Genomic DNA, 18,234 nt, shown 5'->3' with positions numbered 1-18,234 from the left:
TATTTAAAAATATTGCTAATAATCCATACTGTAGTCCAGTTCATCACTTAAGTTTACTCCAAGTAAATCTGTTTAGTCAGATCAAGTATAAGAGTAATTGTAGAGTAATTGACAAGTTATATGCACTTTTTTCTTTTCTGAGAAGATTAATGTTATACCAGCAGAACTTTTTTATTTTATTTTTTTACATCACGGCAGCTTAATTACAACAGTCTATGTTGAGATACAGTAAAGGGTGTTTGTGTCCTCTTGTAGGTGTCGGGAATGATGGATTGGGCTAAACCAGGTCATGCTCTGCGACGAGTTGGTTCGATGCCCACTCGTACTCAGTCACTGTATGGAAGCAACATCTCGCCATCTCGAGGGTCCCTTCGGACCATTGGGAGCTCCTCCCTCTCTGGAGTCCCACAGAAGATCTCTCCTGCCACCCTGAATAGAGCGGGCTCCTCCGCGTCACCCTGTTCTGGAGGTGTAGGCTCTGTGAGAGAAGACAAGCAGGTCGGGTCGGGGTCACCAGTCAGGCCAGGGATGACCGCAGTCCCACAGCATTATGGGTCGATGATGTCCAGAACGTTTCTGCATGATGTATCTAATCCATACCTTACACACAGCTATGAGATCTACGAGCAGATAGACCCACGACCAGACATCTTAACAGGTTAGGAAACAGGAACTGCTTTATTCTCTTATTTATTACTTCTTTATTCAACCCTCGAGTGAAAATGGTCATAAATTTCCTAGGGAAAAACAAGTAACGATCTTTCCTGACCATGTGACTAACACAAAGAAAGACCAGGGCCGGTCGCATAAAAGGACCAGTCTTAAAAGTTAGTCAGTTAATTTTTCTTTAAGACTGGTTATATTGAACTTGACTTGACAGAAACCAGAATTGAATAAGTGGATGTCAGTGAGTATTTGAGTGATGGTCTCACTGTAACTATTTGTTTATATTGTTTCTTTATCATCAGGTGTGCGAACATCTTACACTAGTCAACACAGTCAGATAGGTGCTGATCTGAGGTCAGCCACTTCCCCTGACCGCCATATTGGACCCATCTATGAGGGCCGGACTTTGCAGGGCCCCCTTTACCACAGCCTGAGCCCAACAGCTTCAGACCTGAACCCCAGCCCACAGAGTGCTCTCTACAGGACCTCCTTTGGTACACACCTACAGAAACTGTCCGATTTGAACAGATCAACACTCCCTAAACAGCTACTGATCCAGCTATTATTAGCAAATGTATTAGCAAAGCTATGCTATTATTAGCTATGTATTAGCAAAGTTGTTTCTTTTTTTATTAAGTTAATTTAGAAAAACGTTTGGATCATCTTTTGCTTGTTAAATGTAAAAAAATGTTTTAGTTTTTCTTTTTTTTAAGTAATGACCAAGCGGCCAGCGGCATAGTGAGCCTATGTTTGATAAGTTTAGCCTTCTCAAATCATCACGATTTGCCTAAAATAAAATCTATAAATATAAAACAGTTTAGCGTATAACAATGTTTAAACGTTAGACCCAGATAAATGTGCGCTATATCCATTAGTTTGTGCGGAGACGCTTGGTCGCACCATTGAGAAATTAGGTGGCACATGGGACCAAATTGGTGGCACTCTAGAGCCATGTATACTAATCCTAAACCTACCCTAACAGTCTACTCTGAGAGTTAGTAGACACGTAGTTGACATGTAGTTGCAAAGTTACTAATAGTTAGTAGAATGTCTAAAGTGGACTATCAAAATAAATTGTAACCGTAGACTTTGTGAAAAAAGTTGTGAAAAAAAGCAAACCTGAATAAAAAAAAAAGTAAAACCAATCAAAGCCTTTAGTGCCACCAACAGCTTCACGTTGCACGCATGTTTATGCTCATAAGTTTTGGGAAAAAAAGAAAAACCTTGGCTGAAGACTATTCGATTGAGATGGCAAAAAATATAATGATGTCTAGATCTTAAAGGTCTAACCTTAAGGTTTGCAGCTTTCAAATGTTGCATGGTTTATGAAGATAATTGAAGAATGGGTGTAAAACAAAGCAGTTGATCAAGAATTATGGGGCTACAAAATTAAAAGTTATTTTGTAAAGAATGCAACGGACACTGTTTTATAGAGGTTGATTTATAGAGCTTGATTTTGATTTAACCTCAAACATTTCAAGCCAAAGAATCCAAGGTTTAAAACAAAAATGAAAGCTTTATTAATATGTGCTGTGGTTGCTGTGTTTCAGGTATGAGTAACCTGCAGCGGAGCTCCAGTCAGCGCAGTAACATGATGTACCAAAGAAATAACTATCCTTTAAACTCCATATACACAGAAGTATACCAATCTGCTCCTTACTGGTCCCCTGATCCCAGCTACACACGCCAGCTCATGCATGATGAAGCCACACGCTCCCCTTCGGTAGACAGCATGCAGAAGGACCCAAGGTTGATGACAGTACTGATATTAATTAGTAGAACTCGTTATAACGTGGTTCTGGATCAACACTTGCTGCTTTCACATTATCACCCTGTTACTGCTGTGTGTGTGTGTGTCTGTGTTATAATCAGTAAGCTGGCTTCATGTGACTGTTTTCATTGTGTTAATGTGTGCTTTTTTAGAGAGTTTGCATGGCACAACCCAGACCTGCCGGAGGTCATCCACATGCTACAGCATCAGTTTCCATCCGTGCAGGCTAATGCAGCAGCGTACCTGCAACACCTGTGCTACAGAGACAACCACGTCAAGACGGAGGTAAACGATGTTCCATTATCTGTGAGACAAGATTCTGCCCATTTTCAGTAAATTAAGAAATGATTAAATGGTTAATGACTCTGAATTGCTAATATATATTTCTTAAAACCATTACTCATTTTCTCAAAACCTTGAGCACAAATCCAAATCTTCAAACCAAATTCACAGAACCTCTGACTCTTCTGGCAAAACCAAATAATCACTTCAAAACCATTTAATCTGTATCTAAAACTAAACAAAGCTTTCAAATCATACACATATTTTTCAGTAATATATGCACTACAGATCATTCATAAGACAAAAACAAATTAATGGAGAAATCAGTGTCCAGTTCATGTAGTTACAAAAAAAAGATTAATTGTCCATGTATATAGTAAATATTTTACAATTAAAATACAAACAAACAAAAATAAATCTTACTTAAGTGAATATGTGGGGGGGGGGAGAGAGCTACTCTCAAGAGGAGTAAAGAGGACTCTTTTTATTTATTTATTTATTCTTCTTTTTTTTCCCTAAAACACTATAACGGAGTAATTTGGTCCAATTTTCCAAAAATGTATCACCTCAGTGGTAGTAGAGGGTGGAAGAGAGTGCTGGTTATTCATTCCCCGACAATCCCTGCTGGACCTGAGACTCAAAACCCATGACCTTCGGGTTACTAGTCCAACTCTCTATCCATTAGGCCACGACTGCTGAATTTCACTTAAGTGATTCCTGATTCCCAAAATGTTTTTATAACAGTGTTTTGAATTGATCTCCCTAGTGTTCTCTAGGCAGTGAAGCAGTCTGTGTATTTATGTTTGCATGTCATTTGAGGCCAAATATTAGATTCTGATGACAGAGAAAAAAATTTTCAATAAAATATTTGATTATGACCTGGAAGTCTGAAGTTTGTACAATTTGGTGTGTAGATTTGAAATTGTGTTTATAGTTGTGAGAAAATGGTTGCTTGTTTCATTAACTGTGTGTTAGCAAACGAAAAAAACTTAAAAATAAATAACTCTAATAAAAAACAGAAAGATCATCCTGTCTCAGGATTGCATCTTAGAGCTGGGTCCGGCCAGAGGAATTCATCTTCATTGCAGGCAATTTTATCCATGGCCAGGCAACAGGCAAAAAAACCCTCTGGAGTGGCGGATCCAGCCTTGGCAAGAAAACACATTTATGTCACCACAGGCCAGTTCTTCCCCCCTAACATGGTAGTCTGGTAATTATACACAAAAATTTAAATGACCAAAATACAGTGGGGAAAAAACTGCTTTTCTCTGAAAGTCCTGATTATGATGACCACAGAGAATCTGCTCAATTGAGGTTGAACTCTTTGTCCTGCCTCTGTCATTCCATGCACAAGAACATGGTCTATCAGCGTAGCTCTGATTTCATCTGAAATGACTGTTCTTGTCTTGTTCTTCCTCGTTCCTATACCTCAACCTCGTATATACACTCTTCTGTACCTCTCAGATTGATGGATGCACCCATGCCATTTGTGCACTTTGAACTTGCTCATATGTTGTACATTCACATATTTAGAAACAAGTGTAAACAGTTTTCAGTAATTCTAAATGATGACAACAGTGCTGCAGTTTTGCTTTCTTGTGTTTAGGGTTTTGCATCATGTGTTCATCGCAGTACAGATTGTGTTTTAGTGGAAATGTGTTTAGAGTTCTATTCTATCGATAAGAACTTCAAACAGTGTCTAACAGCCTGAACTTGTTTAAGGTTTTGCAGAAAGAGTGATTTATTTGTCAAATTGGTTTAGGCTATTGAGAATTTGTTTCAGAGAATGGGGTTTATGGCATCTTAGCACGTCTCCAGAGAAAACGTGTAGTATAAGTGTCTGTTGACGCTGGTAACTCTATTGTTATAATATTTTTTTCATTAATGGTATGTTTACAGTGAGTTTGCATATAACTGGTTATATCAAGATGACAAGAAACCTGTATTTAGTGTGGGCTATGAAATGGATCACAATACAAAACAGTGGCAGACCAAAGGAAATATTTGGGAACCTGTATAAAACATTGCATTGCTGCTTTGTATCACTAGAAGGAACAGAAATGGTATATCTCAACTTAAATGCAGATTATTTGAGCAACCCCTGAACAAAGTGAAAATCTCTTGTGTTTTGAAGGTGTGTCGTCTGGATGGAATAAAACACCTGGTAGATTTGTTGGATCATAAGGTTCTGGATGTGCAGCGGTACGCATGTGGAGCCCTGAGGAACCTTGTTTATGGCAGAGCTACAGACGACAACAAGATTGCCGTGAGAAATGCAGGTGGAATTCCTGCACTGCTTCGCCTGCTGAGAACAACTGTAGACACTGAAGTACGAGAGCTTGTCACAGGTTAGCCACACTGTTGTTATATGTGTATATACCTCGTCTCTTTATATACAGTACATGTGCATCTCAATAAATTAGAATTAAAAAGTTAATTTATTTCATTAATTCAACTCAAAATGTGAAATTCTTGTATTAAATCAATTAAATGCACACAAAATGGAGTAGTTTAAGTCTAGGATATTTTAATTGTGATGATTTTGGCTCACATTTAACAAAAACCCAGCAATTCACTATCTCAACCAATTGTTCTTCATAAGACCAATAAAAAATGTATGGAAAGTATGTTCATTTACTGTACATGTACTCAATACTTGGTTGGGGCTCCTTTTGCTTTAATTACTGCCTCAATTCGGTGTGTCATGGAGGTGATCAGTTTGTGGCACTGCTGAGGTGGTAGCCCAGGTTTCTTTGACAGTGGACTTCAGCTCATCTGCATTGTTTGGTCTCTTGTTTCTCATTTTCCTCTTGATAATACCCCATAGATTCTCTCTGGGGTTCAGTTTTGGTGAGTTTGCTGGCCAGTCACTGGGCAACAGTCCAATTGTTGTCATTAGTCCACGTAAGACACCTCTGACATTGTCTCTGGTTCAGGAGTGGCTTAACAAGAAGAATACGACAACTGTAGCCAAATTCCTTGACACGTCTGTATGCCTTGACCCCAGCCTCAGTCCATTCCTTGGGAATTTCACTCAAATTCTTGAATTTATTTTGCTTGACAATCCTCATAAGGCTGCGGTTCTCTTGGTTGATTGTGTATCTTTTTCTTCAACACTTTTTTCTTCCACTCAACATTCTGTTAACATTCTTGGATACAGCACTCTGTGAACAGTCAGCTTCTTTGGCAATGAATGTTTGTGGCTTACGCTCCTTGTGAAGGGTGTCAGTGATTGTCTTCTGGACAACTGTCAGATCAGCAGTATTCCTCATGATTGTGTAGCATAGTGAACCAAACTCAGAGACCATTTTGAAGGCTCAGGAAAATTTTGCAGGTGTTTTGAGTTGATTAGCTGATTGGCATGTCACCATATTCTAATTTGTTGAGATGTGAATTGGTGGTTTTTTGTTAAATGTGAGCCAAAATCATCAGAATTAAAAAAAAAACAAAGACTTCAACTACTTTAGTCTGTGTGCACTGGATTTGTGTAATACTCGAGTTTCACAATATGAGTTGAATTACTGAAATAAATGAACTTTTCCACGATTTTCTATTTTACTGAGATGCCCAAACTCTCGCAGACCCAATCACAAGCAATCACAATCATGATACCACACCCTGTTTTTATAGCATCAAATATATTGGCAATGTTTCTAATGTGGAAGAAGACTTTTTGTAATGTGAAATATGATTTTCAAAAGATAAGTTGCAATCTAATAAAACACCCAAGTTTTTGACTGTCGAGGAGGAAACTACGATGCAAAATGTATTATAAGAGATTCTGTGTACAGGTTTTTGGTCCAAAAAGTAGTATCTCTTGTCTTATCTGAATTATAAAAGGAAATAATACATGGAACCACAGCGACACACAGGTGCAGTGGTAGAGTAAATCTGAAGGTCACAGGTATATGTTCTTAGAGTAATTTACAAAAGCTTCAAACAACACTCAAGCAATCAGAATCATGGACTGGAACTATTCATTTTATAAACAACAATTACAGTATTAATGCAGACAATACATATTACACACCAATTAGCAGCAGGGATTTAGTAAAGCATTTGAATGCTTTAAATGTGTGTAGAATTTTGGCATAAAGGTCCACTATACATATATTTTTCTAAGAACCTGGCCTTCAGTCAGCCAAAGAGCAGTCATTTCACCCCTCTTATTCTCTTTTCATTAGCTGCGTGCACCTGTCCTCACCAAATTTAAGAATCTGATGCTGACATATAGGACAGCTTTATAGTCTGAGGCTTTTTTCTAAACTCTCTCCTTGACTTGTATTCCTTTCTGTTCCAGTCATGTGCAGGATCTAGTTTTGGGTATCGATTGGGTTTTTTACGATTCCGGTGCCATTAAAAAAAAAACAAAAAAAAAAAAACATGGATAACATGTTTCTACTATATCTCTGAATTGTGAATTGACTGAGTGCTGTCTGTCTGTCTTCAATCAGTTATATGAATGATTGTGGTATGCCACATGTACTGTAATATGTTTTATATTAAATATTACAATTTCAAATGAATATACCAACATGATTGTTTTATAAAGTATGCGCTCATATTTGTTCACTGGAGGAAACCGCATTGGTGTGATGAGCATAGTGTTGCCACCTTCAGGGAACTTTCCCATTCAGCCCTACATCTGGAGAGTCTTGAGTTCAAAGGGCAGATGTGAGCTCTAGATGTTTTAAACCGCGCAGGTTTGTTTGCTGCATACTGCTCTCGTGTGAAAGGGCTTTAACAGCACGCGCTCTGGAGACTCCATCGATATGGAAACAAAGATGCCAAAATCACGCGCAAATGAGCTTCTTTAACACTACTCATGAAACTGATTTCATTATAATTTATTAGTATTATAAACCGTGCAGAATACTTTTTGTTTATTAAAATACGTGCTGGCCTTTGTAAAATACGGGACAAGTCGCCACCGTTTTCATATGAAATTAAGTGACTGACTCTGAGGCGATCCCAAATTTGTCTACAGTTTATGGAGTTAATCACTATAGCCCCGCTAAAAATGGCATAATGATGCCCATGGATCTAACGAAACAGGACAAATTTTTCAGTCGATCACTCAGGCATTAAGTGGCACCGAACTCTACGTTCTGATGTGGTTCAGTGCATACCGGTTCCATAGGTACCAGTGCCATATTGGTACCGGGTTTTTGTACCCAACCCTAACAGGATCAAGTTCAAATCTGCCTTGTCACTAACGTCAACTTTTCCAGTCTATTAACTCTAATTAGAGTATTAGTAGACTGCTTAATGTCTGCTAGCTTGTTATTGTGATGTTCTCCAAACAGACATTCCACTGACTATAAGTAACTTTGCAAGTACATGTCAACTTATTCTAACCTTAATCCTACCAGTCTATTAATACTCTACTAACACTCTAATGAGAGTCAGTAGATAGAGGAGAACTGGCCCCCCAAATGAGCCTGGTTTCTTTCTCCATTTCTGTCACTGATGGTGTTTTGGTTGCTTGACACTGTCGCCTTTGGCTTGCTTAGTTGGAGACACTTGACTGATTGCACAGACACTATTGGAAGAGAGCTGAACTGGATGATGATATTAAAGAATCATCAATGATCTGTCTTTAGCTGGAACAATGACTCTTTGTTATTGTCTTCTTGCATTATTGACAACCTGTTTTCCTGTTTGACACTGGTAAGCTGCTTTGACAGTATAGTATAAAGCGCTATACAAATAAAAGTGACTTGAAAGGGAAAAGATCAAAGTGTGTCTGTGTGTGTGTATAGCCTTCATGTTCCCATTATCTATGGTCTAGCTTTATTCACTGGAAAGGGCAGATATATCAGCAATGCAGTGATTGGCTAGCAGTATAATAAAGACCAAGGAAACAGCCTAGATAATAAAAAAAAGGAAAAAAAAAAAAGATTTCAATGTCAAGAGTATTGTAATTAGCAATTTATTTAATTTTGAAGTGGATTTGTTATACTTGACAGCTTTAATTACAGTTTCATAATCCATAATATCCATAAATGACTGTTTTTAACAGGTTTTAATTGATTGTGCATCATAAAATCATTTTGAGATTTGAGAAGTGATCTGCATCTCCTGTGGTTTATTGAACGTTACACCCATTACTCATAAAGAGAATCTGGACAACCCATTCCAAAACTGTGGCCAGACGCACAGACTGTTTTTCCATCATTAAAATAGCAAAAGTGGATTTGGACACACCCAGAGTGCACCTGCGCTGTGCGCTTTACACTTTGCATTTAGATCCTTAAAATAGGGCCCATAGTCTTCTTTTTATGATTTTATTTCCTGTTTTAAATTTTGTGACACAGGTTTAATGAACACAGTAACTACAATTTATGGCAAGGCAGATTATTGAGTGTTGGAAACTCAGAAACTAAGACCAGGGGACGTTGGGATATCTTTGACACAGAAGTTCCTGTTTATTGAGGACTCGCTGTGTGTCGCTGCAGTCATCCAAGTCTCACCCAAGCAAATTGTACTTTGGAGATTTTATACATTTCAAGGGGGAGGGATACATAGAGGTGGAGACAATTTAACAAAGCAAGCAAATTGAATCAGGCCAGACACTGGCATTTTCCTAGCCTTGATCTCATCAGCATAACAGTCATTCAAATGCATAGGTGCTAATTCAGTCAGCCTTAAAAAAACAAATGGCAAGGAAGAGTACAAAGACAAAAGGTCATTATAGGTGCTAATTCAATCAGTAAACCTGGGTTGCTTGACTTGATCATCTCAGAATGTTATCATCTTAACCTCAAAATGTAAAAACACAATGTACATATACTATTACATTGGAACATAGATTAAACATTTCATAAATTAGTAATCCCACAATAGACAGGTTTGCGTGTGATTGTGCTGGAACATCATCATGTGAACTGCTTTCTGTGTGTAGGTGTGTTGTGGAATCTGTCTTCGTGTGATGCAGTGAAGACGACAATCATCCACGATGCTTTAAGCACCATGACCAACACTGTGATTATCCCTCACTCGGGCTGGAGCAGCACTGACTTTCACGATGAGCACAAACTCAAGCTGCACTCCTCTGTTGTGCTCCGCAACACCACCGGCTGTCTCAGGTAACAGCAGCACATCACAGAACCACTTCATGGATGAGAAGTACAGTATGGAGTCAGAATAGTTCTAATTCATATTCACAAGCCACTATTTATGAAAGTGTAACTTAAAGGGATGCTCCACCCCAAAATGAAAAGCAATTCAGTCAGTTCAAGCAATTTAACATCCGTTTTTTCAAAGACATATGCCATTATCTTTTTTTTTCAATAAACCTGCAAAACAGAACAAAGCAGTGAATGGCATGGCTTAATTAAAATGGATGGGCTTGTGGGCTACCTCTTGAACGACATGAATCCAAAATCATGGTCGGGAATATAAAATTTGCTGCTTAACCAATTATTTCTCTCACAAACAAAGCTTTGTGATTCACTTGTGTCATAATATTCATATAAAAATATAACAGTGCTGCATTTCTATGGTGCTGATAGTATTTGTCGCTAACTTCCGGGAACTATTGAGAGACTCCATGAGGGGATTAAGAACCCTAATCTCAATGTTTTACTCCTTCTGACATTAGTCAGGAGGCTTGTGAGACATTCCCTGGGATATTAAAGAGATGCCATGGGAATGGGTGGCAACATAAGCAAAAAATGCCACAGGAGAAAGAAGACTATAGAATACAATTAAAAAAATTAAATTTCTCCCTTTAATTCACGGACAAACCACCCTAGCATACCTGTCCCCAAAACAGCATATAGTACTCCCATATAGTCCCTGTCAGTTCTAGCAATAATAACTTGACATTGCACTCTATTCATCATCAATTAAAATAGGGCTGGAGGATTATGGCCTAAAATCAAAACCTTGATTAATTTAACATTTTACCTCGATTACAATTAATGAACGATTATTTTGTTTCCGTTTTTTTTTTTTTTTTTGCCCTCATAGTTCACTGACAAGGTTTGTACTGTAAATATGATTGACTATTAAAGGTGATATATTTTTTCCTATTGAAAGAGCGATCTGACATCATCACTCACTTTCAGCAGTTATTTTATCTATGTTCGTAACATTTCTTACAGATTATTGCTCGATGTAAGAGATAAATAAAGATCGGATAAATTAGCACAGTACCAGTACGAGTGATTACATGTGTGAATAAGTCATAACGTCTCTATATTATTGTGAAGCTGTGGGCTGTAAATAGCCTAGTTCCTTCAAAAGTAGAAAAATATGCTATAATAAGTTTTGAGATTCTAAGCGACTTTAGTAATAAATCAAAGGACAGCGCTGACAACTAGTTTCTGTGTTCCTCTGTGCCCGTGATCTTCACAGCTACTGTTTATATGAGTGTTCGTGCCACAATGCAGCTGTGCAACCTACGGCTGTCAAAATGGCTGAAAAACTAAAATCGAATTTGCAATTAAATATTATCCAAATTCAAATTATATTCAAATTTAAAATGCATAATTTTAGTTAGGGTGAAGAAAAGCTTTTGGCTTCTCTTCTGAGGCCACAAGAGGGTGCATTGGGCAAAATATTACTAATGCATGTTTATTCAAAGCATAAGAAAATATGACAAAAAAAGTGCATAATATTTAAAAGAATGTTTATAAACCAATTATAATTAAGTAGCTTAAAGAACTATAAGCAAAACAGCACCATGTGTGCATGCATAGTTTAATTCAAAGGGGTGAAAGCCAATAACACAGAGTACATTTTTCATTTAAACATGAGATGCAGTAGGATGGGGAAAACCCACCATAAAGTCTCAAGAAATGTTTTTGAAAAAAAACTGAACCCACCTTAATTTTGCATTGCTTTCTAAACAAGCGGCTCTATTCTGTGAGTGCAAGGGTAATAGAAGACGACCCTCTCTAGAAAATGCATGAAATATGCGTTCTGTGTGAATGGCTTGGTTTCAGTTTTGACGTAAACAAGATTTTCTCCACATTCTTTTTTTCTATTTTGATTTAACATCACAGCAGCGCTTCATCTTGTTGCTTCAACTGTATAGGTTAACAAAAACATTCTAATGCAATTACACTTTTATATTGTCAATATATTGTTATATTGTCACTGATAAAGGCCAAATTAATAATTTGACCATCCGCAACCGTACACAGTAAGTAATTTTGTCATCAAGAGGGCTCGCGGACAGCCTGTCAACAGCGCATGCACTAGGTGAACTGTGTTGCCAAGTCCGCTTATTATAAGCGACTTTGGGCTTGTTTTTCTGTTAAGTCGCTTACAAATATTGGTAGTCACGGGTCACATGCGGACCTCGTACAACATGCTTACACAGAGAAACATTAAAAAAAAAGTGCACTTTGACATTTGACTTTGAATGGCCCTCTTTGGGTCCCCACACTCTCCTCAACGAAACAAGAGGACAGTTTTTGTTATGTTTGTTTTGATTATTTATATGGTTTTATTATGCTCTTGTTTGAATGTGGGCAATCAAGAATGTCTGGATTAGAAGTAAAAAATTTTGAATGTTTCAGGATATTTGATATTTTCAGATAGTTCATGGGTTCAGCTCAGACAAATTAAGTTGTTAAATATGTTTAATTTGCACCTTGGTACCTGAAGCAGCTTGAAAGATAATGGTGGTGTTATTCTTCATATATATGAGGCTAAAGTGTTATGAGTCTTAAGAAAAATGTTTTAGACCAAGCCTCATCCTCACCTTTTCAAATGGTTTTGACTGGAATGGTTTTTAAACCAGTTTATTTTATTTAAGTCTTTTCTAAATCACTTTATTGCCGCACACTAAGATCATCAATAATTTCTCCTGTTTCTGGGTTATAGTTATATAAAAATGGGATCTTCTGCAGTCCTTGCAATAATAAATAAAGAATTTGTGAATTCAGGATGATATTTATTTGTGTGTCCAAATTGTAATTATCAGATGTTTACTGTGTATAAAATGTACTTGGTACATCAGTCTATATTTGATATCCCATCAGTTGTCCAATGTAATGTTAAAATGTGGTTTAACTCCCTCTTTTGGTCATTGCCCTGTAGCTCAGGGAGGAGAAAAATAAATAAAGTGTCTTTTTTAATTGTCTCGCGATATCTGGCAACACTGGAGGTGAATGATGACAGAAGTGGTGACAGAACGTTCCCGGTTACTTGACTGTAACCTTGTTCCCTGAGAAAGCGTAACGAGATGCTGTGCTGCTCAACGCATAGGGAAACGTCTTATCATGACCAGGTGTGAATAATGTGTGTAACACGTTGATAGAATTGACCCGGTGGTAATATAGCCTTGGTTGATGATGTCATAGGGGCGCGCCCGCAACACGGGGCTTTAAATAGATACGCCACAGGTGCATCAACAGGACATTTTGTCTGAAGAGCAGTCAGCACGGTAATGCAGCGCAGCATCTCGTTCCACTTTCTCAGGGAACAAGGTTAAAGTCAAGTAACCGGGAATGTTCCCTTTCGAAAGCTTCAGTCAATGCTGCGCTGTTTAGCGCATTGGGAAAGAGAATACCCATGCCACCGTGCTAGAAAAATGTCTCGACCCCTAAGGTTGTGCAGGTTTACTATCAAACCACAAGAAGGCCTTAGACATTAGCTTGTGATGTTGACTCAAGGACATGAGAGCCAGGAGTAGCATGGACATCCAAACTATAAAATCTAATAAATGTGTGGAGAGGACCAACCTGCCACATCACAAACCTGTTGTAAGGGGGCACCCCTTGCTAAAGCACTAGAGGAAGCGACCCCCCTTGTGGAGTGAGCTCTAAGACCTATAGGTGCGCCTCATAAGCCAAAGCAATAGCTTCCCTGACCCAGTGAGACATGGTCTGCCTGGTGGCAGCTGCTCCTCTGTTACCACCACCATAACAGACGAACAGTTGCTCTGACTTACACCACTGGCTAGTGCGGTGGACATAAGCCTGAAGAGCATGGACTGGACACAGTCTATAAGATTTCTCCTGTTCCGGCGTTGTGAACGGTGGAGGGCAGAAAACCTCTAGAATGACCGGATGTACCGCCGAAATGGAACCTTAGGCAGGTAATCGGAATGAGGATGCACTTTTACCCTCCCTGGGGCAAAGTCTAAGCATGATGGTGAGATAGACAGAGCCTGCATATCCCAAATTCTCTTCAAATAAGTTATTGTCATTTTTATAGTCAGAAGTTTATCAGACGCTGATTCTAAAGGTTCAGAGGGGGTTTCGACCAAACACTCGAGAACTATAGCTAAGTTCCAAGAAGGCATCTTGAATTTTACTGTATTTCACTTGAATTTCTCTCGCATGAAGTTCAGAACTCAAGCGATGTGGCAGTTGACTGGATCAACATTGTGTACCACACACCACCTGTCAAAGACACCCCATTTACTGGCATAACTTTGTCTGGTGGAGGAAGCCCTAGCACTAAGAATGTTATCAATAACCTCCGGCGAAAACCCTGTGTTCCTCAGTTGGTACCCTTCAGGGGCCAAACATGAAGATTCCACAGCTCGGGCCTGGGATGGAATATCGTGGCCCCTGCCTGAGACAGAAAGTCCCTCCTCTCCGGAATCGCCCATGGCGAGCCATCGAGGAGAGATATTATCTCCGAGAACCATTTGGCCAATGTGGCACTATCAACAAGAGGCAAGACCTTAGTTGGCGAACTCTGGTTAGGACTCTCGGGAGCAGAAAGACTGGAGGAAACGCATACAGGCGCATTTTGCACCATGAGTGCGCCATCGCATCCAGACCAGTGGGGCTTGGTGACTCAGAGACAAGTAGATGGTACATTGCACTGATGGGAGGCGAAGAGGTCCACCTCTGCTTTGTAAAATTTTCTCCAAATTTGTTTCACTACCTCTGGGTGGTGTTTCCATTCCCCCATTGGTAGTGCCTGTCTGGACAGTAAAGTGACGTTAGGGATGTTAGGGATGTAGAATAAGGCATTAATATGTGCTTAATTACTACTAATAAATGGATAATATTATAGTTATATGCATGCTTATAAGTAACTAGTTAAACTACCCTAAAATAAAGTGTTACCAAAATATTTTTCACATTTTTATTATGTAGTAAATGGTTTATAAACACCTTTTAGCTGTGATTTATATGATCAACCTCTGTTATCTAATGACTTAAATTGTCTTGATATTAAAGTGTTTTTCCATGACTTCAAAATGTATTCTCTACTAATAAATCAAATCAGAGCTGTAATTCTGTTTGTGAATGACTGTGTAGTGACATTGTGTTGACACAGGAACCTGAGTTCAGCTGGAGAAGAAGCCAGAAAATGCATGCGCTCCTGCGAGGGACTCTTGGACTCACTACTGTACGTCATCAAAGCTTGTGTCCGCACCTCTGATTTTGACAGCAAGGTATGCACCAGAACTCCTAACACACACACATACACACTCACTCAATTACACTTAGACACAATCATGTTCAGTCAGTGAAGGCTGTCTCTCTGTCAGATTGTGGAAAACTGTATTTGCATTCTGAGGAATCTCTCCTATCGGCTGGAGCTGGAAATCCCACCCTCCTGGCTGACAGCCAATCAGGAGCTTGATGAGTTAATGGGGTCAGAGTCACCCAGTAAAGAGGCAGATAACAGCTGCTGCGGGAACAAGAGGAGAAAAAAGAAGAATTTACTCGAAGAACAGGTGAGACTAACATTTTGTCTTGTATATCTGTAAATCCACTGCTTGTGCTTCATGTATACAATACGTATTCTTCTGAATGTTAGTGTAAGTGTTATCCCAATAAATTTCTGTGGAAAGTTCTTTAGAGAGAGTTTCCTAAATTAAGTGACTTATAAAAGTTTTAAGTATTTCTAAATAACAATAATCCAGAAGACAGTGACAGGCCCAAGCATTATTGTGCCTCCACCACCAAATAGCTCTAGAAAAAAATGCACATGCACATATTTATTTGGTTCCTGCTGCCAGCTGGTTGCACTATAGCCATGACGAGGAATAGCCACTTCATGTCATCAGCCTCTGTGACCAAACACAAAGCTCAGTTAGATATAAATGTGGTGAAGGGGTCTTGATTTATCTGTGTAGTAGATTTGGTGAGAATCATGAGCCCCAAAAACCTTCAGTTTATATTTATATTTAGTCATTTACCAGAAGCTTTTATCCAAAGCGACTTACAAATGAGGACAAAAAAAAAGGAGTCATAACTGCTGAGATCCAGGTGCTCCAAATGAATTAAAAAAATATCCCATGTACTGCAAGTTGCCAGAGGCTGTATAAATAAGATGTATTTAGTCATTTATTTATTTATATCAAGTTGCAAGTGCTAGTCCATCATGCTGAATCTGAGCCAAGTCCAAGTTTATAACACTTTTCACTATCAACCAAGAATTTTCTCTCAATAAACTCCTAATTTGCTGCATATTGATAGTAAGGTATTTGTTTTGGGTTTTTTTTATTATTATTGCATTGTCAGTTGTCACAAGTTTATGTAACACTTCATTTTAGGGTCTCTTAATTATTTGCTTTGTAGCATGATTATTACTATAATATTAAACATTTATTAGTAGCACATATCAATGCCTTATTCTACATGACCTTATTCTACATCCGTAATCCTATCCAATACCTAAACTTAACAACTACCATGCTAAATATTAATAAGATGCAAATTAGGAATTTATTGAGGCAGAAGTCATAGTTAATAGTGAGTAAGTGTTCACTTTTCTAAAGTGTTACCGTTTTTTAGAGCTATTGTTTGAAAGTCTCATTAAGTCAACTGATGTATTTTTAATTTCTCTTAGTGGGATGGTGTCGGGCCGATCCCTGGTTTCTCAGATTCTCCTAAAGGTGCTGAAATGTTGTGGCACCCATCTGTAGTGAAGCCCTATCTTACCCTGTTAGCTGAGAGCTCAAACCCAGCCACACTAGAGGGCTCCGCCGGGTCACTCCAGAACCTCTCCGCAGGAAACTGGAAGGTGGGTAATTGAATTCTGCAAGACCTTCATAGGCTTTTGATTGAAGCTAGTTAAAAAAAAACTAAAACAAAAAAACTAATCTTAAAAGCAAATTTAAGGGTACAATCTGTGTTCCTTTACTTGTTTTGACAAAAAAATTAACAGCAGTAAACATACCAATTAAAATAAGGTCACAACTGTGAAAAATAAAGGCACAATTTCCAAAACGTCACATTGTGAGAAATAAATTAAAAGGGTCATATGATGTTATTTCAAGTTTCCTTTCTCTTTGAAGTGTTACAAGCTCTTGGTGCATAAAGAAGATCTATAAAGTTGCAAAGACTAATGTCTCAAATATAGAAGATATTCAAGATATTCTTTATAAAAGTTAAGACTGGTCCACACCCTCCTAAAATGCCTAGTTTAAACATGTCCCCACACGTCTACATCACAATGTGGAAAGATTTGCATAACACTGCCCAAATTTTCACACAAAGAAAGAAGGTGTAACCTTTGATCCTTTGATACTTGTTGTTGCCAGTCTATAATGGTAAAAATCCACCCACTCATTCTTTTATAATCCTAATAATTCATAAACAGGATACATGTCAAGACAAATGAGCCTGTGCTTATATTTTTTCTAAGCTGCACAGTATTACACAATATTTTAGATTTGTAACATTTAACTTTTAGCATTGTTAAATCATCATCCTAAAGAAATGGTGGTTTACTTTTCATCGAGGATTAAAAGTGGTAGCCTGTTTTAGTGAGCTAGAGTAACATGGATCTATATGCAAAACGTCAATATTCTCACATATTATGCCTATTATGTAAAAAAAAAAAAAAAAAAATTATAGATTTTTTTTATCTTTTATTTTATATTTTAAAATTATTTTAATGAAACAGCATCCATTTTTGATATGCACATACTTTGTTATTTGTTACCTGTCCTTTATTTTGACTACTTTGGAAAAAGATATCTGTTGCATGTTTCATTAATTATTTTCAATCAATCAATCAATCACCTTTATTTATATAGTGCTTTAAACAAAATACATTGTGTCAAAGCACTGAACAACATTCATTTGGAAAACAGTGTCTCAATAATGCAAAATGATAGTTAAAGGCAGTTCATCATTGAATTCAGTTATGTCATCTCTGTTCAGTTTAAATAGTGTCTGTGCATTTATTTGCAATCAAGTCAATGATATCGCTGTAGATGAAGTGACCCCAACTAAGCAAGCCAGAGGCGACAGCGGCAAGGAACCGAAACTCCATCGGTGACGGAATGGAGAAAAAAACCTTGGGAGAAACCAGGCTCAGTTGGGGGGCCAGTTCTCCTCTGACCAGACGAAACCAGTAGTTCAATTCCAGGCTGCAGCAAAGTCAGATTGTGCAGAAGAATCATCTGTTTCCTGTGGTCTTGGTGCAAGATTTGCGTGGTGTGACGCATTTATTCTTATTTGTCTAAATATTTTACTTTCATTAAAAATTTTGTTTGGTTTTATTTTGTATAATTGCATGTGAAAAAATTTTACTTTGTAATGCATATGCAACATGTGAAATTTTTATCTTATTCGCAATCTATA

At 38.0% G+C, this 18,234-nt stretch overlaps 1 protein-coding gene across 6 annotated transcripts in view; it reads left to right on the top strand.

Annotated features, from left to right (window-relative positions):
* LOC113053281 (plakophilin-4-like) overlaps positions 1-18,234 on the top strand; it is a 63,041-nt gene that overhangs the window by 30,907 nt on the left and 13,900 nt on the right. For 5 of the 6 annotated variants that reach the window (XM_026218184.1, XM_026218186.1, XM_026218187.1 and 2 more), the window contains exons 6-13: positions 256-658; positions 969-1,160; positions 2,217-2,722; positions 4,854-5,067; positions 9,624-9,807; positions 14,972-15,089; positions 15,186-15,374; positions 16,493-16,666. In XM_026218184.1, coding sequence (XP_026073969.1) covers positions 256-658; positions 969-1,160; positions 2,217-2,722; positions 4,854-5,067; positions 9,624-9,807; positions 14,972-15,089; positions 15,186-15,374; positions 16,493-16,666 — 1,980 coding nt within the window. The remainder of the gene's footprint in view (positions 1-255; positions 659-968; positions 1,161-2,216; positions 2,723-4,853; positions 5,068-9,623; positions 9,808-14,971; positions 15,090-15,185; positions 15,375-16,492; positions 16,667-18,234) is intronic. The other variant, XM_026218188.1, reaches the window with a different exon arrangement.

This window comes from Carassius auratus, chromosome 34 (assembly GCF_003368295.1).
Source record: "Carassius auratus strain Wakin chromosome 34, ASM336829v1, whole genome shotgun sequence".
Classification (NCBI taxonomy): domain Eukaryota; kingdom Metazoa; phylum Chordata; class Actinopteri; order Cypriniformes; family Cyprinidae; genus Carassius; species Carassius auratus.
Note: the sequence above shows the minus strand (reverse complement) of the source record. Positions and strands in the feature narration are given on the sequence as shown.